We start from the raw sequence: 26,329 nt of genomic DNA on the forward strand, positions 1-26,329 counted from the left end.
TGGGTATGGTTTTCGAGGGAATTACCGGAGTGTAAGAACGAATTTGTCGTTTCAGTTCCAAATGAATAAGAAAGAAAAAGAAAAATGCGAATTCTTTGGCATAATTTCCGCCAAGAGGTATGAACTTTAGAGGCCACGTCTGAAAATAGGAGTGAAAATTGAAATTTTCTTTGGGTCTAAAATAGGGTCAGGTTTCTTTTAATTGGGTACGTTGTTTCAAATGCTCAGTTCATAATTTTTGTTTTGTTTACCCAATTTAGGTAACTCAATCTAAGACTGAAGTGCAGTCATAAGTTGTTCAAAACGAGCGGAACCAAAATGATGAAATGATTTTAGTAAGTGCCTGTAACAACACATCCACTTCTCTTAGCTTACCTCCATCTTTCTCTGTCTTTTTGTACAATTCTTACAACTTACTTTACTTAATTTACGACTATATATCGTTCTCAGTCCAACAGATAAGACAAAAACGGGAGTCTGATTTTCCTCGCTGCCTTGTTCACTCATTTTCTGACAGAAGCGGATCCAACTAAACCAGGGGATTTTTAAAACGGTAAGTGCTTGTAACAGCCCTGATCACGATCTTTCCTAAGTGACTTTAATGAATTACGACTACGTACTCAGGATCTTGACTGTTCTCAAGTTACCACAAACTGTAAAAAGGATCATTTGGTAACTCTTTTCTTTTTCACTTTTTACGCAGTTGTCCAGGCGAACTCAGAATCGTATAAAATCGCTGAAATTACCTCTCTTGAAGCAAAAGGACACCAATATGACATTAGGTAAGTTAATAGAACGTTTTGAAAATACATTACTCCCGAGAACCAACAAACAGATTGTGTGGGTGTCCTGTGGTATAAACCGTCCCAGGGTCTACTGTTGTCCCGGCCAATATGGCGGAGGCGGGCCTAATTCAAGCCTTACCGGCTTACCCACAACAGTCTCGAGAAAGGAATGCGCGCTATAGAAACCAAAATACTAAACAAGTCAATAGAATGGACCGACATAAAGGTATATACATAAGCTTAATAATATTATATATAGATTTAGCCAAGGCTAAAAGCGAAGCTTTGATTAATAAATTTATGATTTAAATCAAACAAATTTGTAAATTATCCACAAATCGGTTAACTTTAGGGCACATTCATGTGACTTTTGAGGGAAAGGCTAAGTGATTTTAGAGAAAAAATAATTTGCAAACAGTGGCTCTTGATCACAGAAGATTAGGCCTGAAAAGGCTGGAAAACAAATTCTTTCCAAACAAAATAACCCTGTTGCCCACCTTTTCACCAATTTATTTTATAAGGTTAATCATAACTATAACAAAATTGTCAAATCTGATTGGCTATCAACTGCCCTGATTTCAGCCTTAATTGGACAGTTTAAGAGGACAGTACGCGTCATGCCTAAGTAATTGGACAGTACGCGCCATCACGCGCGCGCTAAAATGGCTTTTTTTTCACTGCTAGCGAAACAAAATTTCGAATTTCTTGTGTTTTTATTAAAAAAATAGCCTATCATATCACAAATTTTGTTAAAGTTATGATTAATTGGTAACAGAACTTCGTGTCGTCCAATTCGGTCCATAATCATACTCGTGATTAAACAAATCAGACTCCCGCTACGCGGTCATCCGATTTTGTTAATCACTCGTATGATTACAGACCGAATTGGACTCCACTCAGTCCTGTTACCATTACTAATTGGACAGCACCAAAATTTAATTTTATGCTGTAAAGGCCGGTTAATATAATAAGACATGATAGTCGTCAGTTGTAGCCAATCAGTTACACGTGTTGTAAATTTATAGTTTGTATTCCTTTGTCTAAAAGGGAGGCCAAAATAAAAAAAATGATAGGACATTAAGTTTACTTTACAAAATCTTCCAACAAATCTGGTGGCGAGCAAACCAGCCTTTTATACATCACATCTGAGATACACAGTACTATGAGGCTCTGTTTTTTATCACACAGACCTCGGGCAGAATACCGTTTTTCACAGTTTTGCAAGACAAATTGCACTCATTCAATATTCAGGACAATCGAAGTACATGCTTCCTTTGCACAACAAATTAAAGAATTGACCACATTATAAAACGTTTTCATGAAGAGAATTCCATAATGTCGGGACTGTTCAGTCAGAACAATCTGCTCCTATGTGGTATGCAGGGGCTTTTAATGTTTGATACCACGCGGAATTTTGAGTACTCCTACAAGCGATGTTCTTGAATGACTGAAAAAGACTGGCACAGCAATTAAATTTGCAAGAGAGCCTACTAACAATAAAAAATATGTAAAATTCAGTGAAACATATTTTACAGAGACAACAATTTTCCTTCGCAAAGACAAGTATTGAGATTAAAGTGTCTCTAAAAATCCTGATCCTGAGTCGTGTAAGCATAAGCACATTTAACTTAAAACCTTGCAGATTTAAAATGTTTTAAGCCGGCTTCTTGGTGTTTGCTATTTTTCAAGATGAACTCAAGGCAAGAAAATCGCTCAAAGCTTTCTTTTTACAGCCAAAATTATAGCTAAGAATTCTTCGGAACAGTTTCTTTCTATTTGAGGTCAGAAAATGTCTAAAGGCTTTGTAAAGTTCTGTAAGCTTATTTCAAACCTGATACTAGATCAATTGTCATTGTCATTAGAAACGTGCATACAATAGCCTCATGAACTACGCTCATCTTCATGAAACCTCATAAAACCTTCATGAAAGAAAAAAAAACAAACATCAAATACAATAATTACTCAGGCTTATCCGTCAAGATGCAGCTCCTGGAAGCCATCAAGTAAGGCTGGAATCGCTTGAGACTTTTCAACCCTCTTACGTATCAAGCAAGGTGAAAAACGAAAACGGTGCCATTCAGGCTGATTTCCGATGACTTTGACAAGCAGCGCATTTCTCAACTAGCAACCCAATAAACAAACCAGCCATGAATAACAGAAGAATCTTGATGGAAGCTGTATTTCATTGTGTTCATACAGTGGAAAAGACAGTTGAAAACATCAAAAGATGACACAAAAATCTGTCAGCTTCAGCCATCAGTAAGCAAGTTTCCATATGCTGCATAAATTTTCCACATGAACTCACCTGTCAAATTTCAACCAATCAGAGTATAAAAATTGGATGTAGAGCATGACTAATGCATAACTTTTGTTAGAAAAGTCAAAAGAAACTGAACCAGCTGAATTTTTGCCTAAGAGGTCAGTTTGAAATCCAAATTTTAATAATGCAGCTCATAAACGCAACTTACTTCCTATGCATTTTAAAAAATTGAACTTGAGCCCGTGATCGTTTGAAAACTAATAACTTGTCAGTGAATAACTTCAAAGAAATACTTGACCTCGGTGGGTCAGGGCTCAAAGTTAACGACTAACTGGTCGCATATGAGACTGGATTTTTGATTGTGCGCCCAAAAAATCATGTGTAATCATACCTGGTGCCATAAAACCCAAAGCACGGTGTGACTGACTTGCTTCCCTGCTTCCCAGCCTGACCATACTTACGTACTCGAAGTAGTAAGACGTTAAACAGTAGCTTCAAGCAATGAAAGTAACAGTTTTGTAGAAATAGCACAATCAGATTTCAAATTTAGTTCCTTGATTAATTTTCAGAACTTGAATCGTCACTGTTTTTTTTTTTTTTACTTTTTTAAAATTTTTTTATTCAAAATACACTGAAAATTAGCCTCCCCGCAGACGTCCTTTGGGGTTCGTTTGTCACGCATTCATTTCTCCCCTCACGGAGAGAAATGAATGCGTGACAAACGAACCCCAAAGGATGTCTGCGGGGAGGCTAACTGAAAATGTAACGAAAGAAAAAATGACAATTACAATACATACGCAATGAAACCATTTTCTGTTTTCACAATGGCCCCCTGACAAATAAAAATAATTTTAAAAAAGTAACAGAAATTAAAAAAGAAAAGCAAAGAAACTAAAAGAAGAAGACGCTAATCTAAAAAGTGAACCAGTACAATATAGCTTAATTGGAATATGTATCAAGGGTGGTACACTAGCATTCACCAAGTTAAAGAAGTTTGACCTTTGTTTTGCTCTAAGCGGTTCAATCTAAACACTATGTGGTGGAGAATATAAATTTTATTAAGGTGCAGTAGAAAAGTCAAAATCCAGGATGTTCACGTACTCTTTATGCAAAAAACATGAAAACCTTATGAGATTAATGTGATCGAGAGCAAAATATGTACGCTTACTTTAATAGTAAGAGACACAATCGTTTTAGCTTAAGTAATGGTCCGTGTAAGAACTAGGCAAAAGAACAATAGGCCACTGTAATAGCAGCAGTTATTTTTTAGGTGCTAATTTCTCTAATCAAATTAAATTTGAATGCTCTGATTGGTCACTAGGGCAAAAAGCGCGAAATTTGAATTTTAGAAATGAATTTAATTGTAGCAAAAGAGTCATTCGAACAACCCTTTATTTAATCTATTGCTTTGATATGTTGAAAAATATAACATATTGAAAATTATAAAGGAAAAATAAAGAAAGATGTAAAGAATCAACCATAAGAGGACACAAAAAAAATCTGAGCCCCAAATTTAAACCACAAATCCGCAAATTTAAACCACTAAAAGGTATGGTGAGCACCCCCATCACTTTTATAGGGGAGTAGCCCCCCTTAATTGCAATCTTCTCCTGGCAACATAAACAACTGCTTCAGTCCTACTTGTCCACATGGCCACTCCATGACATGATGAGGACAGCAGCAAGTGCTGCTGCAGTGGGAATTTCATGATCACTCGGATTGCTGCAGTGGGAATTTCATGATCACTCCGATGATGAAATATATTAAATAAAAGCAATAAACAATTGATAAAGGGAAATATGTAGATTTAAGTGCAGGAATCGACAATTTCCTCATATCTCAAATATGACATCCAAAATGGTTCACAACAAGGTCATGCATGTATTTCATGCTTTCCGCTCTAACATTTGATTGGTGCATAAAACAATGCTGAAACTTGGCCAGAGGTAAAAGAGGTAAAAAATTGTTTTTGTCACGTTTCTCACTGTTCTTTTGGCAATTTTGGATTTCAGCTATTCAGAACCTTAATTGATTTAATTGAAATTAATTATTAAAAGTTAACACCTTCTAATAGATTTTGCAATCTGGCTGCCTAGTTTTAACACAGACCTTTACAAAATAACTCTATGAGCTTGTAAAATAATACTTAAGCTAAATGAAAGGCCCCCTTATGCACATGTCTTCGGCTTTTCCCAGGGATGCGACCCTGGGACATCTAAGGGGAATTGTAAAACTGGGTGGTGCCCAGTTGACAATTTTAAACAAGGGTGAGGGAAATTAAACAAGACAAAATTCCCTGGTTAAAGGCTTCTTAATGAAAAAAAAAACCCTGATATCGAACTGTTATAACCGGAGGGAACGATCTTAATGATACACTAGAACCCTGTTAACTCAAACTCAGAATTCAGGGATATGAAAAGCAGTTCTTTTTAGTGAAGGTTTGAGTTATTGCTGTCCATGAAGACTCAATTTTCCTTGTTCATAACTGGTAGTTTACTAATTTTTTTAGCAACCCAGTATACAGCACAGTATATTACAAATAAAACTTATTTCATCAGAAACTGTAACACGATGATGCATTGTTATTCTGATGATCCATATGCATGACTCATTGTTTCCTCTGACACATTTTCCTGGTTGATGCAGGGTCCTACCCCTGGAAGATGCCAATGATGTGTATTAGTCCCAGTGCCCACACATGTTTGATATTTAGAAGGGCATGGCTCCCTGGTAATACCATCCTATACCCCTTAACTCAATTGGCCACCTAATTAACCTTAAACCACACTTCCGCTGCAACAGTCAATTGTAACTCTTTAAATTGGAAACACAACCTGTGGGCTTTGGACTATTAGATTGTTAGTATGAGACTGTAAGTAAATTGAGTTCATTTCTTAATCATTTAGAGATATCCCAAGAGATCAGAGGCACAATTCAAAGATTTGACCAACAAGAATCAAGAAAGGTACAATTTTAAAATATTTATTCTCTTTAGTAACATTATGCACTCTAGCATAACACAGTGATCATGGTCAAAACAAAATAAAATTAAAACTGCATGGTAAATGGTATAAGACATAATGCTACTCAACTCAAACATACAAAGGAGTACTAGTTTTAAACCTCTGAGAACAACAATAAGGATGCATGGTCATTGTGTTTTATGCCCTATGATATATTCTTTTACATAAAAACTTTGATTAAACAGTATAAAAATATACTTAAGTCAACTGGAATTCCAACCTAGCAAGGAATGGGAGGAAGGTCCTCCCTGAACTATTACATTGTTAAGTCTGATTGTGCTTGTCAGAACGTACCCTAACGTTGTGTTCCAGTGACACAAGGGCAGAAATTTTCGAGCTATCACAGGCAACTGCCAATTAGCTGCCCCAATAAATTTTATCAGGGAAGGAAACTGGGCTCCTCTCGACTTGATTTTGTTTTTGAAGTGACGAATGGGGATCTGTAATCAATGATTACCTCTAGTATTTATCTAAGGAAATATACACCAGGTCAACTGTTATCCGCCCATACGCAGCGAAGAATTGGGAGGCACTAGCACCCTGAACCATTACATAGGAACTTTAACTATTTGAATAACATGTTATACAACTTGGTTACAATAATACAATGATACTGTCTATTGTGTCATGCTAAGCTATAAAAACGTATCTCATTGCAGATGCCTTTGAAAAGCTGCAACTATACAAGACCAACCAGTTTACAGGTATTCCAGTTACAAAACAAATAAAATACAATAAAATAAGAAAATTAATCATCATTAATCTGTAGTAGCAATAGTACATTTATATTTATACATTTATAAAGCAAAACAAATTATGTCCCTATGATCTTTAGATAAACTTAACAAGGCCAATGTCTTTTAAGTTGTTTTTAAAAACTAGATAAACCGAGATTCCAACCCAGCACACAAGGGAGACAGGAGCTCCCTGGACAGATACTTCAATCTACTACTTTTTTGGCATTTAATACTTACTTTTGAAACTAGAAATACTGGGATTCCAACCCAGCAAGCAAGGGAGAAAGGAGCTCCCTTGACTGATACTTCAGTCTCTGCAAACTGGAACTTCTTATTTAAACTAGAGAAACTGGGATTCCATCCCACCAAGCAAGGGAGACAGAAGCTCCCTGGACTGATACTTGAGTCTATGATAATTAAAGGATACTATTAAAACAAGGTAAACTGGGATTCCAACCCAGCAAGCAAGGGGGAAAGGAGCTCCCTGTACTGATACTTCAGTCTATGATAGTTAAAACTTACTATGAAATTTAAATAAACTGGGATTCCAACTTAGCAGGCAAGGGAGACAGGAGCTCCCTGGACTGATCAGCAGCCTATGATAGTTAAAACTTATTATTAAAACAAGGTAAACTAGGATTCCAACCCACCAAGCAAGGGAGACAGGAGCTCCCTGGACTGATACTTCAGTCTATGATAGTTAAAACTTACTATGAAATCTAGTTAAACTGGGATTCCAACCCAGCAAGCAAGGGAGAAAGGAGTTCCCTGGACTGACACTTCAGTCTATGATAGTTAAAACTTATTATTAACAATAGATAAACTAGGATTCCAACCCAGCAAGCAAGGGAGACAGGAGCTCCCTGGACTGATACTTCAGTCTATGGTAGTTCAAACTTACTATGAAATCTATATAAACTGGGATTCCAACCCAGCAAGCAAGGGGGACAGGAGCTCCCTGGACTGATACTTCAGTCTATGGTAGTTAAAACTTACTATGAAATCTAGATAAACTGGGATTCCAACCCAGCAAGCAAGGGAGACAGGAGCTCCCTGGACTGATACTTCAGTCTATGATAGTTAAAACTTACTATTAAAACAAGATAAACTGGGATTCAAACCCTGCAAGCAAGGGAGACAGGAGCTCCCTGGACTGATACTTCATTCTATGATAGTTAAAACTTACCATGAAATCTAGATAAACTGGGATTCCAACCCACCAAGCAAGGGGGACAGGAGCTCCCTGGACTGATACTTCAGTCTTTGATAGTTAAAACTTACTATTAAAACAAGATAAACTGGGATTCAAACCCAACAAGCAAGGGAGACAGGAGCTCCCTGGACTGATACTTCAGTCTATGATAGTTAAAACTTACTATTAAAACAAGATAAACTGGGATTCAAACCCTGCAAGCAAGGGAGACAGGAGCTCCCTGGACTGATACTTCATTCTATGATAGTTAAAACTTACCATGAAATCTAGATAAACTGGGATTCCAACCCACCAAGCAAGGGGGACAGGAGCTCCCTGGACTGATACTTCAGTCTTTGATAGTTAAAACTTACTATTAAAACAAGATAAACTGGGATTCAAACCCAACAAGCAAGGGAGACAGGAGCTCCCTGGACTGATACTTCAGTCTATGATAGTTAAAACTTACCATGAAATCTAGATAAACTGGGATTCCAACCCACCAAGCAAGGGGGACAGGAGCTCCCTGGACTGATACTTGAGTCTTGATAGTTAAAATGTACTATTAAAACAAGATAAACTGGGATTCAAACCCAACAAGCAAGGGAGACAGGAGCTCCCTGGACTGATACTTCAGTCTTGATAGTTAAAACGTACTATTAAAACAAGATAAACTGGGATTCAAACCCAACAAGCAAGGGAGACAGGAGCTCCCTGGACTGATACTTCAGTCTATGTTAGTTAAAATGTGCTATGAAATCTAGATAAACTGGGATTCCAAGCCAGCAAGCAAGGGGGACAGGAGCTCCCCGGACTGATACTTCAGTCTATGATCGTTAAAATTTACTATTAAAACAAGATAAACTGGGATTCAAACCCAGCAAGCAAGGGAGACAGGAGCTCCCTGGACTGATACTTCAGTCTATGATAGTTAAAACTTACTATGAAATCTAGATAAACTGGGATTCCAACCCACCAAGCAAGGAAGACAGAAGCTCCCTGGACTGATACTTGAGTCTATGATAATTAAAGGATACTATTAAAACAAGGTAAACTGGGATTCCAACCCAGCAAGCAAGGGGGAAAGGAGCTCCCTGTACTGATACTTCAGTCTATGATAGTTAAAACTTACTATGAAATCTAGGAAAACTGGCATTCCAACCCAGCAAGCAAGGGAGACAGGCGCTCCCTGGACTGATAGTTCAGTCTATGATAGTTAAAAGTTATTATGTAGATTAAGATTTTTTGTGCCCAAATTCTAGAAACAAATGAGGTGCATTGCGTATTCGCCTGTAATAATAATTTTGGACTGTTGGAGCAGCAGCAATTCTTTCAATAAATTAAAAAACAAATTGCTTTAAGTACTGAAGGGGTATCCTAAATACAAAGGTGGCCCGTTGCCACCAATACAGTGGCCTCAAGCCAGGTGGAGGGTTTCGTGCGTTCCACAGGGTGCTTGTCTACTTATGCAGTGAGAGTGGTACTGAGCCGTCAGTTACACCGAGGTCTGGGTGGTCGCCTCTGACCGACAGGTGATGTATTGGGCGCCTGATAAGAAAACGGCCGTTGCACTCAAGTGCTTATCAACTCATTCTGCAGTGGTGCAGAGCTTTACGAGTGATACTGCACGGGCCGAAGCGGTGTACCGCTCATCGGGTCATGCCATATCTCAGCTTCTGGCACGAAACAAGTCTGTTGTAAGCGCTCATGCCCAGGTGTCCCGGTCTGGACGCAAGCGGAGGTCCCCCAATTTTGTGGCCGTTGCACTGATGTGCGTCTCGGATACTGCACAGGCCACACATCCTTTTCAACAGGTCATACCATATCTCAGTTTCTGTTGGGAAAAATTTTAAGTTTTTTTTTTGAACAACAAAAAATTTTAGGTTATTTCTTTTTTTCTGGGAAAGAGTTGTTGCTCTGAGATGGTTGTAACTGATTTTGACAGTACTATTCCCTTAGGTCAACTGGGATTCCAACCCAGCAAATATGGGAGACAGGCACTCCCTGAACTATTGCAAGGATACTCTAAGTAAAATGTAGTTAGGTCAACTGGGATTCCAACCCAGCAAGCCAGGGAGGAAGGAGCTCCCTGAACTGATAATTCAGTCTATGATAGTTAAAACATAGTATTAAAACTAGATAAACTGGGATTCCAACCCAGCAAGCTAGGGAGACAGGACCTCCCTGGACTGATACTTAGTCTGTGGTAGTTAAAACCTATTATTAAAACTAGATAAACTGGGATTCCAACCCAGCAAGCAAGGAAGAAAGGAGCTCCCTGGACTGATACGTCAGTTAAAACCTATTATTAAAACTAGACAAACTGGGATTCCAACCCAGCAAGCAAGGGAGACAGGAGCTCCCTGGACTGATACTTCAGTCTGTAATAGTTAAAACGTACTATGAAATCTAGGTAAACTGGGATTCCAACCCAGCAAGCAAGGGAGACAGGAGCTCCCTGGACTGATACTTCAGTCTATGGTGGTTAAAACGTACTATGAAATCTAGGTAAACTGGGATTCCAACCCAGCAAGCAAGGGAGACAGGAGCTCCCTGGACTGATACTTCAGTCTATGGTAGTTAAAACTTACTATGAAATCTAGGTAAACTGGGATTCCAACCCAGCAAGCAAGGGAGACAGGAGCTCCCTGGACTGATACGTCAGTTAAAACCTATTATTAAAACTAGACAAACTGGGATTCCAACCCAGCAAGCAAGGGAGACAGGAGCTCCCTGGACTGATACTTCAGTCTATGGTAGTTAAAACTTACTATGAAATCTAGGTAAACTGGGATTCCAACCCAGCAAGCAAGGGAGACAGGAGCTCCCTGGACTGATACTTCAGTCTGTAATAAGTAAAACGTATTATGAAATCTAGGTAAACTGGGATTCCAACCCAGCAAGCAAGGGAGACAGGAGCTCCCTGGACTGATACTTCAGTCTGTAATAAGTAAAACATACTATGAAATCTAGGTAAACTGGGATTCCAACCCAGCAAGCAAGGGAGACAGGAGCTCCCTGGACTGATACTTCAGTCTGTAATAAGTAACACGTATTATGAAATCTAGGTAAACTGGGATTCCAACCCAGCAAGCAAGGGAGACAGGAGCTCCCTGGACTGATACTTCAGTCTATGGTAGTTAAAACTTACTATGAAATCTAGGTAAACTGGGATTCCAACCCAGCAAGCAAGGGAGACAGGAGCTCCCTGGACTGATACTTCAGTCTGTAATAAGTAAAACGTATTATGAAATCTAGGTAAACTGGGATTCCAACCCAGCAAGCAAGGGAGACAGGAGCTCCCTGGACTGATACTTCAGTCTGCAATAAGTAAAACATACTATGAAATCTAGGTAAACTGGGATTCCAACCCAGCAAGCAAGGGAGACAGGAGCTCCCTGGACTGATACTTCAGTCTGTAATAAGTAACACGTATTATGAAATCTAGGTAAACTGGGATTCCAACCCAGCAAGCAAGGGAGACAAGAGCTCCCTGGACTGATACTTCAGTCTGTAATAGTTAAAACGTACTATGAAATCTAGGTAAACTTAGATTCCAACCCAGCAAGCAAGGGAGACAGGAGCTCCCTGGACTGATACTTCAGTCTATGGTAGTTAAAACTTACTATGAAATCTAGGTAAACTGGGATTCCAACCCAGCAAGCAAGGGAGACAGGAGCTCCCTGGACTGATACTTCACTCTATGGTAGTTAAAACTTACTATGAAATCTAGGTAAACTGGGATTCCAACCCAGCAAGCAAGGGAGACAGGAGCTCCCTGGACTGATACTTCAGTCTGTAATAGTTAAAACGTACTATGAAACCTAGGTAAACTTGGATTTTAACCCAGCAAGCAAGGGAGACAGGAGCTCCCTGGACTGATACTTCAGTCTATGGTAGTTTAAACTTACTATGAAATCTAGGTAAACTGGGATTCCAACCCAGCAATCAAGGGAGACAGGAGCTCCCTGGACTGATACTTCAGTCTATGGTAGTTAAAACTTACTATGAAATCTAGGTAAACTGGGATTCCAACCCAGCAAGCAAGGGAGACAGGAGCTCCCTGGACTGATACTTCAGTCTGTAATAAGTAAAACATACTATTAAATCTAGGTAAACTGGGATTCCAACCCAGCAAGCAAGGGAGACAGGAGCTCCCTGGACTGATACGTCAGTTAAAACCTATTATTAAAACTAGATAAACTGGGATTCCAACCCAGCAAGCAAGGAAGAAAGGAGCTCCCTGGACTGATACGTCAGTTAAAACCTATTATTAAAACTAGACAAACTGGGATTCCAACCCAGCAAGCAAGGGAGACAGGAGCTCCCTGGACTGATACTTCAGTCTGTAATAGTTAAAACGTACTATGAAATCTAGGTAAACTGGGATTCCAACCCAGCAAGCAAGGGAGACAGGAGCTCCCTGGACTGATACTTCAGTCTATGGTGGTTAAAACGTACTATGAAATCTAGGTAAACTGGGATTCCAACCCAGCAAGCAAGGGAGACAGGAGCTCCCTGGACTGATACTTCAGTCTATGGTAGTTAAAACTTACTATGAAATCTAGGTAAACTGGGATTCCAACCCAGCAAGCAAGGGAGACAGGAGCTCCCTGGACTGATACTTCAGTCTGTAATAAGTAACACGTATTATGAAATCTAGGTAAACTGGGATTCCAACCCAGCAAGCAAGGGAGACAAGAGCTCCCTGGACTGATACTTCAGTCTGTAATAGTTAAAACGTACTATGAAATCTAGGTAAACTTAGATTCCAACCCAGCAAGCAAGGGAGACAGGAGCTCCCTGGACTGATACTTCAGTCTATGGTAGTTAAAACTTACTATGAAATCTAGGTAAACTGGGATTCCAACCCAGCAAGCAAGGGAGACAGGAGCTCCCTGGACTGATACTTCAGTCTATGGTAGTTAAAACTTACTATGAAATCTAGGTAAACTGGGATTCCAACCCAGCAAGCAAGGGAGACAGGAGCTCCCTGGACTGATACTTCAGTCTGTAATAGTTAAAACGTACTATGAAACCTAGGTAAACTTGGATTTCAACCCAGCAAGCAAGGGAGACAGGAGCTCCCTGGACTGATACTTCAGTCTATGGTAGTTTAAACTTACTATGAAATCTAGGTAAACTGGGATTCCAACCCAGCAATCAAGGGAGACAGGAGCTCCCTGGACTGATACTTCAGTCTATGGTAGTTAAAACTTACTATGAAATCTAGGTAAACTGGGATTCCAACCCAGCAAGCAAGGGAGACGGGAGCTCCCTGGACTGATACTTCTGTCTGTAATAAGTAAAACATACTATTAAATCTAGGTAAACTGGGATTCCAAGCCAGCAAGCAAGGGAGACAGGAGCTCCCTGGACTGATACTTCAGTCTATGGTAGTTAAAACTTACTATGAAATCTAGGTAAACTGGGATTCCAACCTAGCAAGCAAGGGAGACAGGAGCTCCCTGGACTGATACTTCAGTCTGTAATAAGTAAAACATACTATGAAATCTAGGTAAACTGGGATTCCAACCCAGCAAGCAAGGCAGACAGGAGCTCCCTGGACTGATACTTCAGTCTGTAATAAGTAAAACGTATTATGAAATCTAGGTAAACTGGGATTCCAACCCAGCAAGCAAGGGAGACAGGAGCTCCCTGGACTGATACTTCAGTCTATGGTAGTTAAAACTTACTATGAAATCTAGGTAAACTGGGATTCCAACCTAGCAAGCAAGGGAGACAGGAGCTCCCTGGACTGATACTTCAGTCTGTAATAAGTAAAACATAATATGAAATCTAGGTAAACTGGGATTCCAACCCAGCAAGCAAGGGAGACAGGAGCTCCCTGGACTGATACTTCAGTCTGTAATAAGTAAAACGTATTATGAAATCTAGGTAAACTGGGATTCCAACCCAGCAAGCAAGGGAGACAGGAGCTCCCTGGACTGATACTTCAGTCTATGGTAGTTAAAACTTACTATGAAATCTAGGTAAACTGGGATTCCAACCCAGCAAGCAAGGGAGACAGGAGCTCCCTGGACTGATACTTCAGTCTGTAATAGTTAAAACGTACTATGAAACCTAGGTAAACTTGGATTTCAACCCAGCAAGCAAGGGAGACAGGAGCTCCCTGGACTGATACTTCAGTCTATGGTAGTTTAAACTTACTATGAAATCTAGGTAAACTGGGATTCCAACCCAGCAATCAAGGGAGACAGGAGCTCCCTGGACTGATACTTCAGTCTATGGTAGTTAAAACTTACTATGAAATCTAGGTAAACTGGGATTCCAACCCAGCAAGCAAGGGAGACGGGAGCTCCCTGGACTGATACTTCTGTCTGTAATAAGTAAAACATACTATTAAATCTAGGTAAACTGGGATTCCAAGCCAGCAAGCAAGGGAGACAGGAGCTCCCTGGACTGATACTTCAGTCTATGGTAGTTAAAACTTACTATGAAATCTAGGTAAACTGGGATTCCAACCTAGCAAGCAAGGGAGACAGGAGCTCCCTGGACTGATACTTCAGTCTGTAATAAGTAAAACATACTATGAAATCTAGGTAAACTGGGATTCCAACCCAGCAAGCAAGGCAGACAGGAGCTCCCTGGACTGATACTTCAGTCTGTAATAAGTAAAACGTATTATGAAATCTAGGTAAACTGGGATTCCAACCCAGCAAGCAAGGGAGACAGGAGCTCCCTGGACTGATACTTCAGTCTATGGTAGTTAAAACTTACTATGAAATCTAGGTAAACTGGGATTCCAACCTAGCAAGCAAGGGAGACAGGAGCTCCCTGGACTGATACTTCAGTCTGTAATAAGTAAAACATAATATGAAATCTAGGTAAACTGGGATTCCAACCCAGCAAGCAAGGGAGACAGGAGCTCCCTGGACTGATACTTCAGTCTGTAATAAGTAAAACGTATTATGAAATCTAGGTAAACTGGGATTCCAACCCAGCAAGCAAGGGAGACAGGAGCTCCCTGGACTGATACTTCAGTCTATGGTAGTTAAAACTTACTATGAAATCTAGGTAAACTGGGATTCCAACCCAGCAAGCAAGGGAGACAGGAGCTCCCTGGACTGATACGTCAGTTAAAACCTATTATTAAAACTAGACAAACTGGGATTCCAACCCAGCAAGCAAGGGAGACAGGAGCTCCCTGGACTGATACTTCAGTCTATGGTAGTTAAAACTTACTATGAAATCTAGGTAAACTGGGATTCCAACCCAGCAAGCAAGGGAGACAGGAGCTCCCTGGACTGATACTTCAGTCTGTAATAAGTAAAACGTATTATGAAATCTAGGTAAACTGGGATTCCAACCCAGCAAGCAAGGGAGACAGGAGCTCCCTGGACTGATACTTCAGTCTGTAATAAGTAAAACATACTATGAAATCTAGGTAAACTGGGATTCCAACCCAGCAAGCAAGGGAGACAGGAGCTCCCTGGACTGATACTTCAGTCTGTAATATGTAACACGTATTATGAAATCTAGGTAAACTGGGATTCCAACCCAGCAAGCAAGGGAGACAAGAGCTCCCTGGACTGATACTTCAGTCTGTAATAAGTAAAACATACTATGAAATCTAGGTAAACTGGGATTCCAACCCAGCAAGCAAGGGAGACAGGAGCTCCCTGGACTGATACTTCAGTCTGTAATAGTTAAAACGTACTATGAAATCTAAGTAAACTGGGATTCCAACCCAGGAAGTAAGGGAGAGAGGAGCTCCCTGGACTAATACGTCAGTCTGTAATAGTTAAAACATACTATGAAATCTAGTTAAACTGGGATTCCAAGCCAGCAAGCAAGGGGGACACGAGCTCCCTGGACTGATACTTCAGTCTGTAATAGTTAAAATTTACTATGAAATCTAGGTAAACTGGGATTCCAAGCCAGCAAGCAAGGGAGACAGGAGCTCCCTGGACTGATACTTCAGTCTATGGTAGTTATAACTTACTATGAAATCTAGGTAAACTGGGATTCCAACCCAGCAAGCAAGGGAGACGGGAGCTCCCTGGACTGATACGACAGTCTGTAATAGTTAAAACATACTATGAAATCTAGGTAAACTGGGATTCCAACCCAGCAAGCAAGGGAGACAGGAGCTCCCTGGACTGATACTTCAGTCTGTAATAAGTAAAACGTATTATGAAATCTAGGTAAACTGGGATTTCAACCCAGCAAGCAAGGGAGACAGGAGCTCCCTGGACTGATTCATCAGTCTGTAATAGTTAAAATTTACTATGAAATCTAGGTAAACTGGGATTCCAACCCAGCAAGCAAGGGAGACAGGAGCTCCCTGGACTGTCACTTCGGTCTATGATAGTTAAAAGGGGACTATGAAATCTAGATAAACTGGGATTCCAACCTAGCAAATATGGGAGACAGGTGCTCCCTGAATTATTTCAAGGATAGTCTAACTAATACTCTTAATAATATATAGTTAGTTTAACTGGCATTCAAACGCAGCAAAACTCTGATTTTTATATAAAAGTAACATACATGTAGGTGAACTGGGATTCCAACCCAGCAAATACGGGAGACAGGCGCTCCTGAACTATTGCAAGGAAACTCTAAGTAAAATATAGTAAGGTCAATATAATTATTGGGGTTCCAACCGGGAAACAATGGAAGACAGGTTTTCTCGGAACTATTACATAGAAACTGATTTTTATATAAAGTAACAGATTTTAGGTCAACTGGGATTCCAATCCAGAAACAATGGGAGGCAGATGCTCCCTGAGCTATTACATAGAAACTTTGATATTTATAGAAAGCGATATGCAATAAGGTTAACTTGGATTCGAAACATTGGGAGACAGGTTCTCCCTGAACTATTACCTAAAAATTCTCATAGTTATATTAAGTAATATACACTTAGGTCAACTGGGTTTCCAACCCAGAAGCAATGGGAGAGAGATGCTCCCTGTGCTATTACATAGAACCTTAAACAATGCTAATAACGTAATACATCACGTGGCTGCCCAAGATTAATACCAAGACACCATGGGAGACAGACACCCAGAAAGTGTCCACGGGAGAAGAGAACTATTCAATGCATTTACCCGAAATCTACTGTTAACTAGGACCAATGGGATTTACACCCAGAAAGTGTCCACGGGAGAAGAGAACTCCCTAATGCCTTTACCCGAAATCTGCTTTTAACTAGGACCAATGGGATTTACACCCAGAAAGAATCCACGGGAGAAAAGAACTCCCTAATGCCTTTACCCGAAATCTGCTTTTAACTAGGACCAATGGGTTTTACAGCCAGAAAGTGTCCACGGGAGAAGAGAACTCCCTAATGCCTTTACCCAAAATCTGCTTTTAACTAGGACCAATGGGATTTACAGCCAGAAAGTGTCCACGGGAGAAGAGAACTCCCTAATGCCTTTACCCGAAATCGCTGTTACCTAGGACCAATGGGATTTACACCCAGAAAGTGTCCACGGGTAATGTCTTTACCCGAAATCTGCTTTTAACTAGGACCAATGTGATTTACACCCAGAAAGTGTCCACGGGAGAAGAGAACTCCCTAATGCCTTTACCCGAAATCTGCTCGTATCTAGGACAATGGGATTTACACCCAGAAAGTGTCCACGGGAGAAGAGAACTCCCTAATGCCTTTACCCGAAATCTGCTCGTATCTAGGACAATGGGATTTACCCCCAGAAAGTGTCCACGGGAGAAGAGAGCTACCTAATGCCTTTACGCGAAATCTGCTTTAAACTAGGACCAATGGGATTTAAACCCAGAAAGTGTCCACGGGAGAAGAGAACTCCCTAATGCCTTTACCCGAAATCTGCTCGTATCTAGGACAATGGGATTTAACTAGGACCAATGGGACTTAAACCCAGAAAGTGTCCACGGGAGAAGAGAACTCCCTAATGCCTTTACCCGAAATCTGCTCGTATCTAGGACAATGGGATTTACAGCCAGAAAGTGTCCACGGGAGAAGAGAACTCCCTAATGCCTTTACCCGAAATCTGCTCGTATCTAGGACAATAGGATTTACAGCCAGAAAGTGTCCACGGGAGAAGAGAACTCCCTAATGCCTTTACCCGAAATCTGCTTTTAACTAAGACCAATGGGATTTACACTCAGAAAGTGTCCACGGGAGAAGAGAACTCCCTAATGCCTTTACCCGCAATCTGCTTTTAACTAGGACGAATGGGAGTTACACCCAGAAAGTGTCCACGGGAGAAGAGATCTCCCTCATGCCTTTACCCGAAATCTGCTGTTAACTAGGACCAATGGGATTTACAGGCAGAAAGTGTCCACGGGAGAAGAGAACTCCCTAATGCCTTTACCTGAAATCTGCCTTACCTAGGACCAATGGGAGTTACACCCAGAAAGTGTCCACGGGAGAAGAGAACTCCCTAATGCCTTTACCCGAAATCTGCTTTTAAGTAGGACCAATGCGATTTACACCCAGAAAGAATCCACGGGAGAAAAGAACTCCCTAATGCCTTTACCCGAAATCTGCTTTTAACTAAGACCAATGGGATTTACACCCAGAAAGTGTCCACGGGAGAAGAGAACTCCCTAATGCCTTTACCCGAAATCTGCTTTTAACTAGGACCAATGGGATTTACACCCAGAAAGAATCCACGGGAGAAAAGATCTCCCTAATGCCTTTACCCGAAATCTGCTTTTAAGTAGGACCAATGCGATTTACACCCAGAAAGAATCCACGGGAGAAAAGAACTCCCTAATGCCTTTACCCGAAATCCGCTTTTAACTAGGACCAATGGGATTTACACCCAGAAAGTGTCCACGGGAGAAGAGAACTCCCTAATGCATTACTTGAAATCTGCTTTTAATTAGGACCAATGGGATTTACACCCAGAAAGTGTCCACGGGAGAAGAGAACTCCCTAATGCCTTTACCCAAAATCTGCTTTTAACTAGGACCAATGGGATTTACACCCAGAAAGAATCCATGGGAGAAAAGAACTCCCTAATGCCTTTACCCGAAATCCGCTTTTAACTAGGACCAATGGGATTTACACCCAGAAAGTGTCCACGGGAGAAGAGAACTCCCTAATGCATTACTTGAAATCTGCTTTTAACTAAGACCAATGGGATTTACACCCAGAAAGTGTCCACGGGAGGAGAGAACTCCCTAATGCCTTTACCCAAAATCTGCTTTTAACTAGGACCAATGGGATTTACACCCAGAAAGAATCCACGGGAGAAAAGAACTCCCTAATGCCTTTACCCGAAATCTGCTTTTAACTAAGACCAATGGGATTTACACCCAGAAAGTGTCCACGGGAGGAGAGAACTCCCTAATGCCTTTACCCAAAATCTGCTTTTAACTAGGACCAATGGGATTTACACCCAGAAAGTGTCCACGGGAGAAGAGAACTCCCTAATGCCTTTACCCGAAATCTGCTTTTAACTAAGACCAATGGGATTTACACCCAGAAAGTGTCCACGGGAGAAGAGAACTCCCTAATGCCTTTACCCAAAATCTGCTTTTAACTAGGACCAATGGGATTTACACCCAGAAAGTGTCCACGGGAGAAGAGAACTCCCTAATGCCTTTACCCGAAATCTGCTTTTAACTAAGACCAATGGGATTTACAGGCAGAAAGTGTCCACGGGAGAAGAGATCTCCCTAATGCCTTTACCCGAAATCTGCTTTTAAGTAGGACCAATGCGATTTACACCCAGAAAGAATCCACGGGAGAAAAGAACTCCCTAATGCCTTTACCCGAAATCCGCTTTTAACTAGGACCAATGGGATTTACACCCAGAAAGTGTCCACGGGCGAAGAGAACTCCCTAATGTATTACTTGAAATCTGCTTTTAATTAGGACCAATGGGATTTACACCCAGAAAGTGTCCACGGGAGAAGAGAACTCCCTAATGCCTTTACCCGAAATCTGCTCGTATGTAGGACGAATGGGATTTACACCCAGAAAGTGTCCACGGGAGAAGAGAACTCCCTAATGCCTTTACCCGCAATCTGCTTTTAACTAGGACGAATGGGAGTTACACCCAGAAAGTGTCCACGGGAGAAGAGATCTCCCTCATGCCTTTACCCGAAATCTGCTGTTAACTAGGACCAATGGGATTTACAGGCAGAAAGTGTCCACGGGAGAAGAGAACTCCCTAATGCCTTTACCTGAAATCTGCCTTACCTAGGACCAATGGGATTTATACCCAGAAAGTGTCTACGGGAGAAGAGAACTCCCTAATGCCTTTATCCAAAATCTGCTGTTACCTAGGACGAATGGGATTTACACCCAGAAAGTGTCCACGGGAGAAGAGAACTCCCAAATGTCTTTACCCGAAATCGCTGTTACCTAGGACCAATGGGATTTACAGCCAGAAAGTGTCCACGGGAGAAGAGAACTCCCTAATGCCTTTACCCGAAATCGGCTGTTACCTAGGACGAATGGGATTTATACCCAGAAAGTGTCCACTGGAGAAGAGAACTCCCTAAGGCCTTTACCCAAAATCTGCTGTTACCTAGGACGAATGGGATTTACACCCAGAAAGTGTCCACGGGAGAAGAGAACTCCCTAATGCCTTTACCCGAAATCTGCTCGTATCTAGGACAATGGGATTTACAGCCAGAAAGTGTCCACGGGAGGAGAGAACTCCCTAATGCCTTTACCCGAAATCTGCTTTTAACTAGGACCAATGGGATTTACACCCAGAAAGTGTCCACGAGAGAAGAGATCTCCCTAATGCCTTTACCCGAAGTCTGCTTTTAACTAGGACCAATGGGATTTACAGCCAGAAAGTGTCCACGGGAGAAAAGAACTCCCTAATGCCTTTACCCGAAATCTGCTTTTAACTAGGACCAATGGGAGTTACACCCAGAAAGTGTCCACGGGAGAACAGAACTCCCTAATGCCTTTACGCGAAATCTGCTGTTACCTAGGACGAATGGGATTTATACCCAGAAAGTGGCCACGGGAGAAGAGAACTCCCTAGTGCCTTTACCCGAAATCTGCTTTTAACTAGGACCAATAGGATTTACAGGAAAAATCTTTTTATTTAAGGATTCACGTAATTTTAGTTTGTTTTAATTCCAAATAATTCAATTTAACAGGGAAGAGCCACTCTGTGGATCTGTTAAATGAACTTTTATTAGTATTTTGTCTTCCCTATTGTTATTATTATGGTTGTTATTATAATTGCTACTGATTTACCAGTAGATGATTAGATGCTATTATGAGAAAACAACTGTTCAGTAATGATTTAAAATTTATATTTCACTTATTTCTAGTAAACATAGACTTGAGCCGTGAAATTCTGTAAATGTTTGACTCTCCACTGTTGTGTCTTTGCAGGTTATAATTACGAGGCTTGTTCTGGACGCTTTAAAAATATCTCAGTGGAGAAGTCGGAATTGAATTTTTGTATTTATAGTATTACTCTATGATTTTGCGCAATTTTTTTTATACGGAAAAAGCTTTTTGAAGGATCATTGATAGTCGACCTGCCTATATTGTTATGATTTGTGTTCGTCCTTGCTGATAGTTTGGCGTTAAATTTCATTTTTATCTATATCACTTATCGTTGCAAATCAAAGGCATATTCAGCAAGTTACATAAAAGTCTATTTTGCGATAAATAACTGAATATGGTGTAGAGGAAAGAAGAAATTAATTATTATCGGATCAAAAAGAAAGGAGAAACTACACTCACAAATTCCTAGAACTGAATCTAGGATCCCTTTGCATCTGAAAGTGGTCAATAAGACCGGGATTGGAAAGAATCTAAGGAAAAAAACTGGGGAATTAATTCCACATGAAATGGGTTGTATTAGTTCAGTTTAGGTCTGTTGGTAACATGTTCTGAGCGCTTGTTTCTTTTTCTTGAGCTTTTTTTATTTTTTAGATTGAATCTACCTGGCAATTAATTTGTTCATCACGTGGGGATGCGTTTTCTTCGCTTCAGGTATAACGGATATTTTTCTTTGCATTAATCCCCGGTTTTCTCCTTAGACCTACTTATCGAGCACCATGGCTTTTTTAGGGCTGATATTATTTATGTAGGTAGGACTGATATACTCTAGAATAAGAGCACAACATCGTAAGAGTGGTACCCGGCGTCGTTTGTTAGTGAGAGGTTAGAGAACTTGGAAGTGAACGACAGAAATGAACTCATTTATCCCTGTTGCAAAAGGAAGCCAGTACCATGAGTTTCTTATATGTGCTTATTACAATAATTACTGTTAAATTCGAAATTGGTGTTAAGTGTGGCCCGAGCACCTGTAATTTTTATCATTGAGATGCTTTATTTTGCTAACAGATGTTTACTTTGGTGTTATCTTTACTGCGTTTATGTTCGTTTTTTAATTGTACTTTTATAGTGCACAAGGATTGGAAAATCGTCATCTGGTGAAACCCGTACAAGCATGATGAAAAACCACCAACAATGAAAGGTACGACATCTCTTGAGTGGAATTAAATAACCCTTATTACAACAGGGTTCGAGCAGGGGCAGTCCCAAAAATAGCGGGCGGTTAGACTGCAAATCACTGAAAACACTTAAACAACGCGAAAAACAAGAGCACATAATAACCAGTGTTCAAATGTTTCCATCACTGATCTACGGTCTACTGATAAACATTGCACTTTGTTCTGTTTTAGGACATGTTTCTCAAGTTGGACATCAGGAAAAGTGCCCGCGTCTTACAACACAACTAACGTGAAGATAAAGCAATCAAGATGAAATACTTTAGTAGCTTAATCTAATAACTTTTTCCAGTAATATAATAGCTGAATAAAACTTTGTACCATTCTACTTGAGTAGCAGTCATTTTCGAAGGAGGACTTTCCTTACGAAAATGACTGCTACTGGGCAACAATTGCCGTTTTTGTTCTGAAATTATTAAGGATAGGTCTATTCAAAATATGTTTTTTGCTGATCGTGAAATATGATCGGCTCTCGCCAACCTTTGGGCAGTGTTGGTAACTTGCGAGTGTGTTGTCGGCTTCTTCAGGTTTAGTTTATCTTCGTGTTCGTAATCGCTTAAATGCCAGTGTCAAATGGCGTATACTGTAATGAACACTCTCGCCATTTGTCGGGGGTACTTCCGGTACTAAACTTTGGACCATTATCGTTGACTACTTCGGCTTGCGTTGATCTTTTTATAAACTTACCATTTCTATCGTAAACGCTTTAATGCCTTTGCCAAATTGAGTTCAGTGTAATGAATGCTCTCGCCATCTTTCGGGGTTACTTTCGGCAACTTTCGACCACTAACGTTGGCTACTTCGGCTTGCGTTGATCTTTTTATAACCTTACCATTTCTATCGTAAACGCTTTAATGCATTTGCCAAATTGCATTCAGTGTAGTGAATGCTCTCGCCATTTTTTCGGGGGTACTTTCGGTAACTTTCGAACACTAACGTTTACCACTTCAGCTTGCGTCAATCTTTTTATAAACTTACTATTACTTCGGACGCGCGCTATCGTGAACACTAAAAACCCATTACCAACTTGTGAACACTATAACATTAATGAACACCCTTGCCATCCTTCGGGGTACATTCGTAACTTTCGACCGCTATCGATGACTTCTTCGGCTTGCATCAATCTTCATGTAAACTTACTATTACTTCGAACGCGCGCTATCTCTGAACACTATAAAATTAATGAACACCCTCGCAATCCTTCGGGGTACTTTCGGTAACTTTCGACCGCTATCGATGACTTCTTCGGCTTGCATCAATCTTCATATAAACTTACTATTACTTCGAACGCGCGCTATCTGTGAACACCGCTATAAAATTAGTGAACACCCTCGCAATCCTTCGGGGTACTTTCAGTAACTTTCGACCGCTATCGATGACTTCTTCGGCTTGCATCAATCTTCATATAAACTTACTACTACTTCGAACACGCGCTACCTCTGAACACTTTAAAATTAATGAACACCCTCACCATCCTTCGGGGTACTTTCGGTAACTTTCGACCGCTATCGATGACTTCTTCGGCTTGCATCAATCTTCACGCAAACTTACTGTTGCTTCGAATGCGCGCTATCTGTGAACACTAAAAAATTAATGAACACCCTCGCAATCCTTCAGGGTACTTTCGGTAACTTTCGACCGCTATCGATGACTTCTTCGGCTTGCATCAATCTTGATATGAACTTACTATTACTTCGAACGCGCGCTATCAGTAAACACTATAAAATTAATGAACACCCTCGTAATCCTTCGGGGTACTTTTTAGTAACTTTTGACCGCTATCGTTGACTTCTTCGGCTTATAACAATCTTCATATAAACTTACTATTACTTCGAACGCGCGCTATCTGTAAACACTATAAAGTTAATGAACACCGTCGTAATCCTTCGGGGTACTTTTGGTAACTTTCGGTAACTTTCGATGACTTCTTCGGCTCGCATCAATCTTAGTATAAACTTACTATCACTTCGAACGCGCGCTATCTGTGAACACTGTAAAATTAATGAACACCCTCGCAATCCTTCGGGGTACTTTCGGTAACTTTCGGTAACTTTCGATGACTTCTTCGGCTCGCATCAATCTTCAAATAAAGTTACTATCACTTCGAACGCGCGCTATCTGTGAACACTATAAAACTAATGAACACCCTCGCAATCGTTCGGGCTACTTTCGGTAACTTGCGACCGCTATCGATGGCTTCTTCAGCTTGCATCAATCTTCATACAAACTTTCTACTGATTACTTTAACTTCGTTAACTAAGTGTTACCCGATCTTGCCATCTTTCATTCTCGATCCTCAACTGTCGTCTTGGTTGCTTCGCTGGGCTTGCATGAATGTGGTCGTCTCAAAATCATTTATATTTTTGTTGCGATTACAATAGCAAAAGATATTAATTAAATAAACTCTGCTCAATACTCCTTTAATCCTAGTTGTGACTGTGATGATATCATTTCTGTTGGTGTTCGTGGTAAAAATAAAGTATGTCCATTGTTTGACATCATATGTACATTAAAACTTCTTTTAAAAATTTCTCTTTGACAGTAGAGATTTGCTTTACGTTTAATGTGAATGAGATTTGGTTAATGTATATAACGTTATACAAAATAATTCCAATATGTAATGTAAAGAGCTGATAAAGGGTAATGACATAAAGAATGTGGAATACTGTATAGTGGGTTTTAAACATTGATTCTATAAATTTATATTGATCTGCAACTGTTGTATTAATAAAGGGATTGACTTTTAAAGAAACTGTAGTGATGAACCGGTGGGAAATTAAATAGACATTTTTTTAATCTGAAATGAAGCTTGTAAAATAATTTTACCATAGTAATGAGAATTAAAAGCTTGCATCTCAAGTGCTATCTATTTTATCCATTATCGAATTTCGTGTCCGCTCATCGTCTTCTTCTTTTTTGTAAATGTTCACTTCGAAACAAGATCCAGTTTGCCTCGAGAGCAAGCACGTGAAATTCTTATGACGGTTACCTTTTACAACATTAACTCCCAAGTTGCAATAAAGGGGGGCGAGGAGGTTGCCTTGTCTGAAGTGTTTAACTGGATTTCTTCAAAAATTAAGATTATTCTAAATTTGTTGTAAAGTAGATATAACTCGGTCAATTTAACAACTCATATTTACTATTGTCTATCCAATACTGTATTTTTAACAATTCCTGACTTAAATTGTAATTAAAATTGTAATGAGTGTTAGCGTAAGTAATACTAATAATGTATTAGTCTGTGTAATGAATACTACATGATCTGATGTAATGGCGGTGCTTTGAATATAGTTCAATTCATGCAAGCGAAGTGAATTTCAGATAAAGATAATTGAAACAAATCTTCTGCTATTGTTGAATTTGTCACCCCTGTTCTGGTTGTCTTCGCTCACCTTAATCTGGGAAACGCGAGAATAACTGGGAAAAACTGCCCTGTTGCAATGGTGGCATGAAAACTGAGCATGCTGTTTTTCCCTTTTCCTCTCGGGTAGCGTGGACATTCAAATTTGGAATATGCAACGTCCACGTCATTTGTGCAAGCCTTAGAGATAGGTCGAATTACGGCCCCTTTTCAAAAAAAGCGAACTTCCTCGATCCCTCACCAACTCCCCTCCCCGCCCCCCACCAACAGGCCACTTAACGCCACCCCTTGTCCTCCTTACTAAATCAGAGGTACAACCGTGAAAAATGAACCACTAAGGGACATCACGCTATCGAATGTTAAGGACGCGGACGCGAATAAAAATGGTAAACAATTATTCACCGAAGTGGTAGTAACTTGTACAAGATATTTCAAAATTGTCTCAAATTTCACTCACCTAAAGGCTCATAAAAGTTACGTATAACAATTTCGAAACGTCACAAGTGGTATTTATGCCAAATAT

The 26,329-nt window shown here is 40.3% G+C and overlaps 1 protein-coding gene across 1 annotated transcript; it reads left to right on the forward strand.

The window, feature by feature from the left end:
- Positions 1–893: 893 nt before the first annotated feature.
- Positions 894–25,209, forward strand: LOC140938521 (uncharacterized). The gene is made up of 6 exons (XM_073388005.1): positions 894–1,011; positions 5,952–6,010; positions 6,728–6,772; positions 21,865–21,924; positions 22,340–22,411; positions 22,620–25,209. Exons 1-5 carry the CDS (start codon positions 894–896, stop codon positions 22,406–22,408), a joined length of 351 nt encoding a protein of 116 aa, XP_073244106.1. The 3' UTR covers positions 22,409–22,411; positions 22,620–25,209.
- The last annotated feature ends 1,120 nt before the right edge of the window (positions 25,210–26,329 follow it).

Source organism: Porites lutea, chromosome 5, assembly GCF_958299795.1.
Source record: "Porites lutea chromosome 5, jaPorLute2.1, whole genome shotgun sequence".
NCBI lineage: Eukaryota > Metazoa > Cnidaria > Anthozoa > Scleractinia > Poritidae > Porites > Porites lutea.

Coding starts and splice junctions, on each gene's coding strand:
- LOC140938521 (XM_073388005.1), top strand. CDS start 894: ATGGCGGAGGCGGGCCTAATTCAAGCCTTACCGGCTTACCCACAACAG. Junction 6,011..6,727: donor ACCAACAAGAATCAAGAAAG/GTACAATTTTAA, acceptor ATCTCATTGCAG/ATGCCTTTGAAAAGCTGCAA. Junction 21,925..22,339: donor ATGCGTTTTCTTCGCTTCAG/GTATAACGGATA, acceptor GTACTTTTATAG/TGCACAAGGATTGGAAAATC.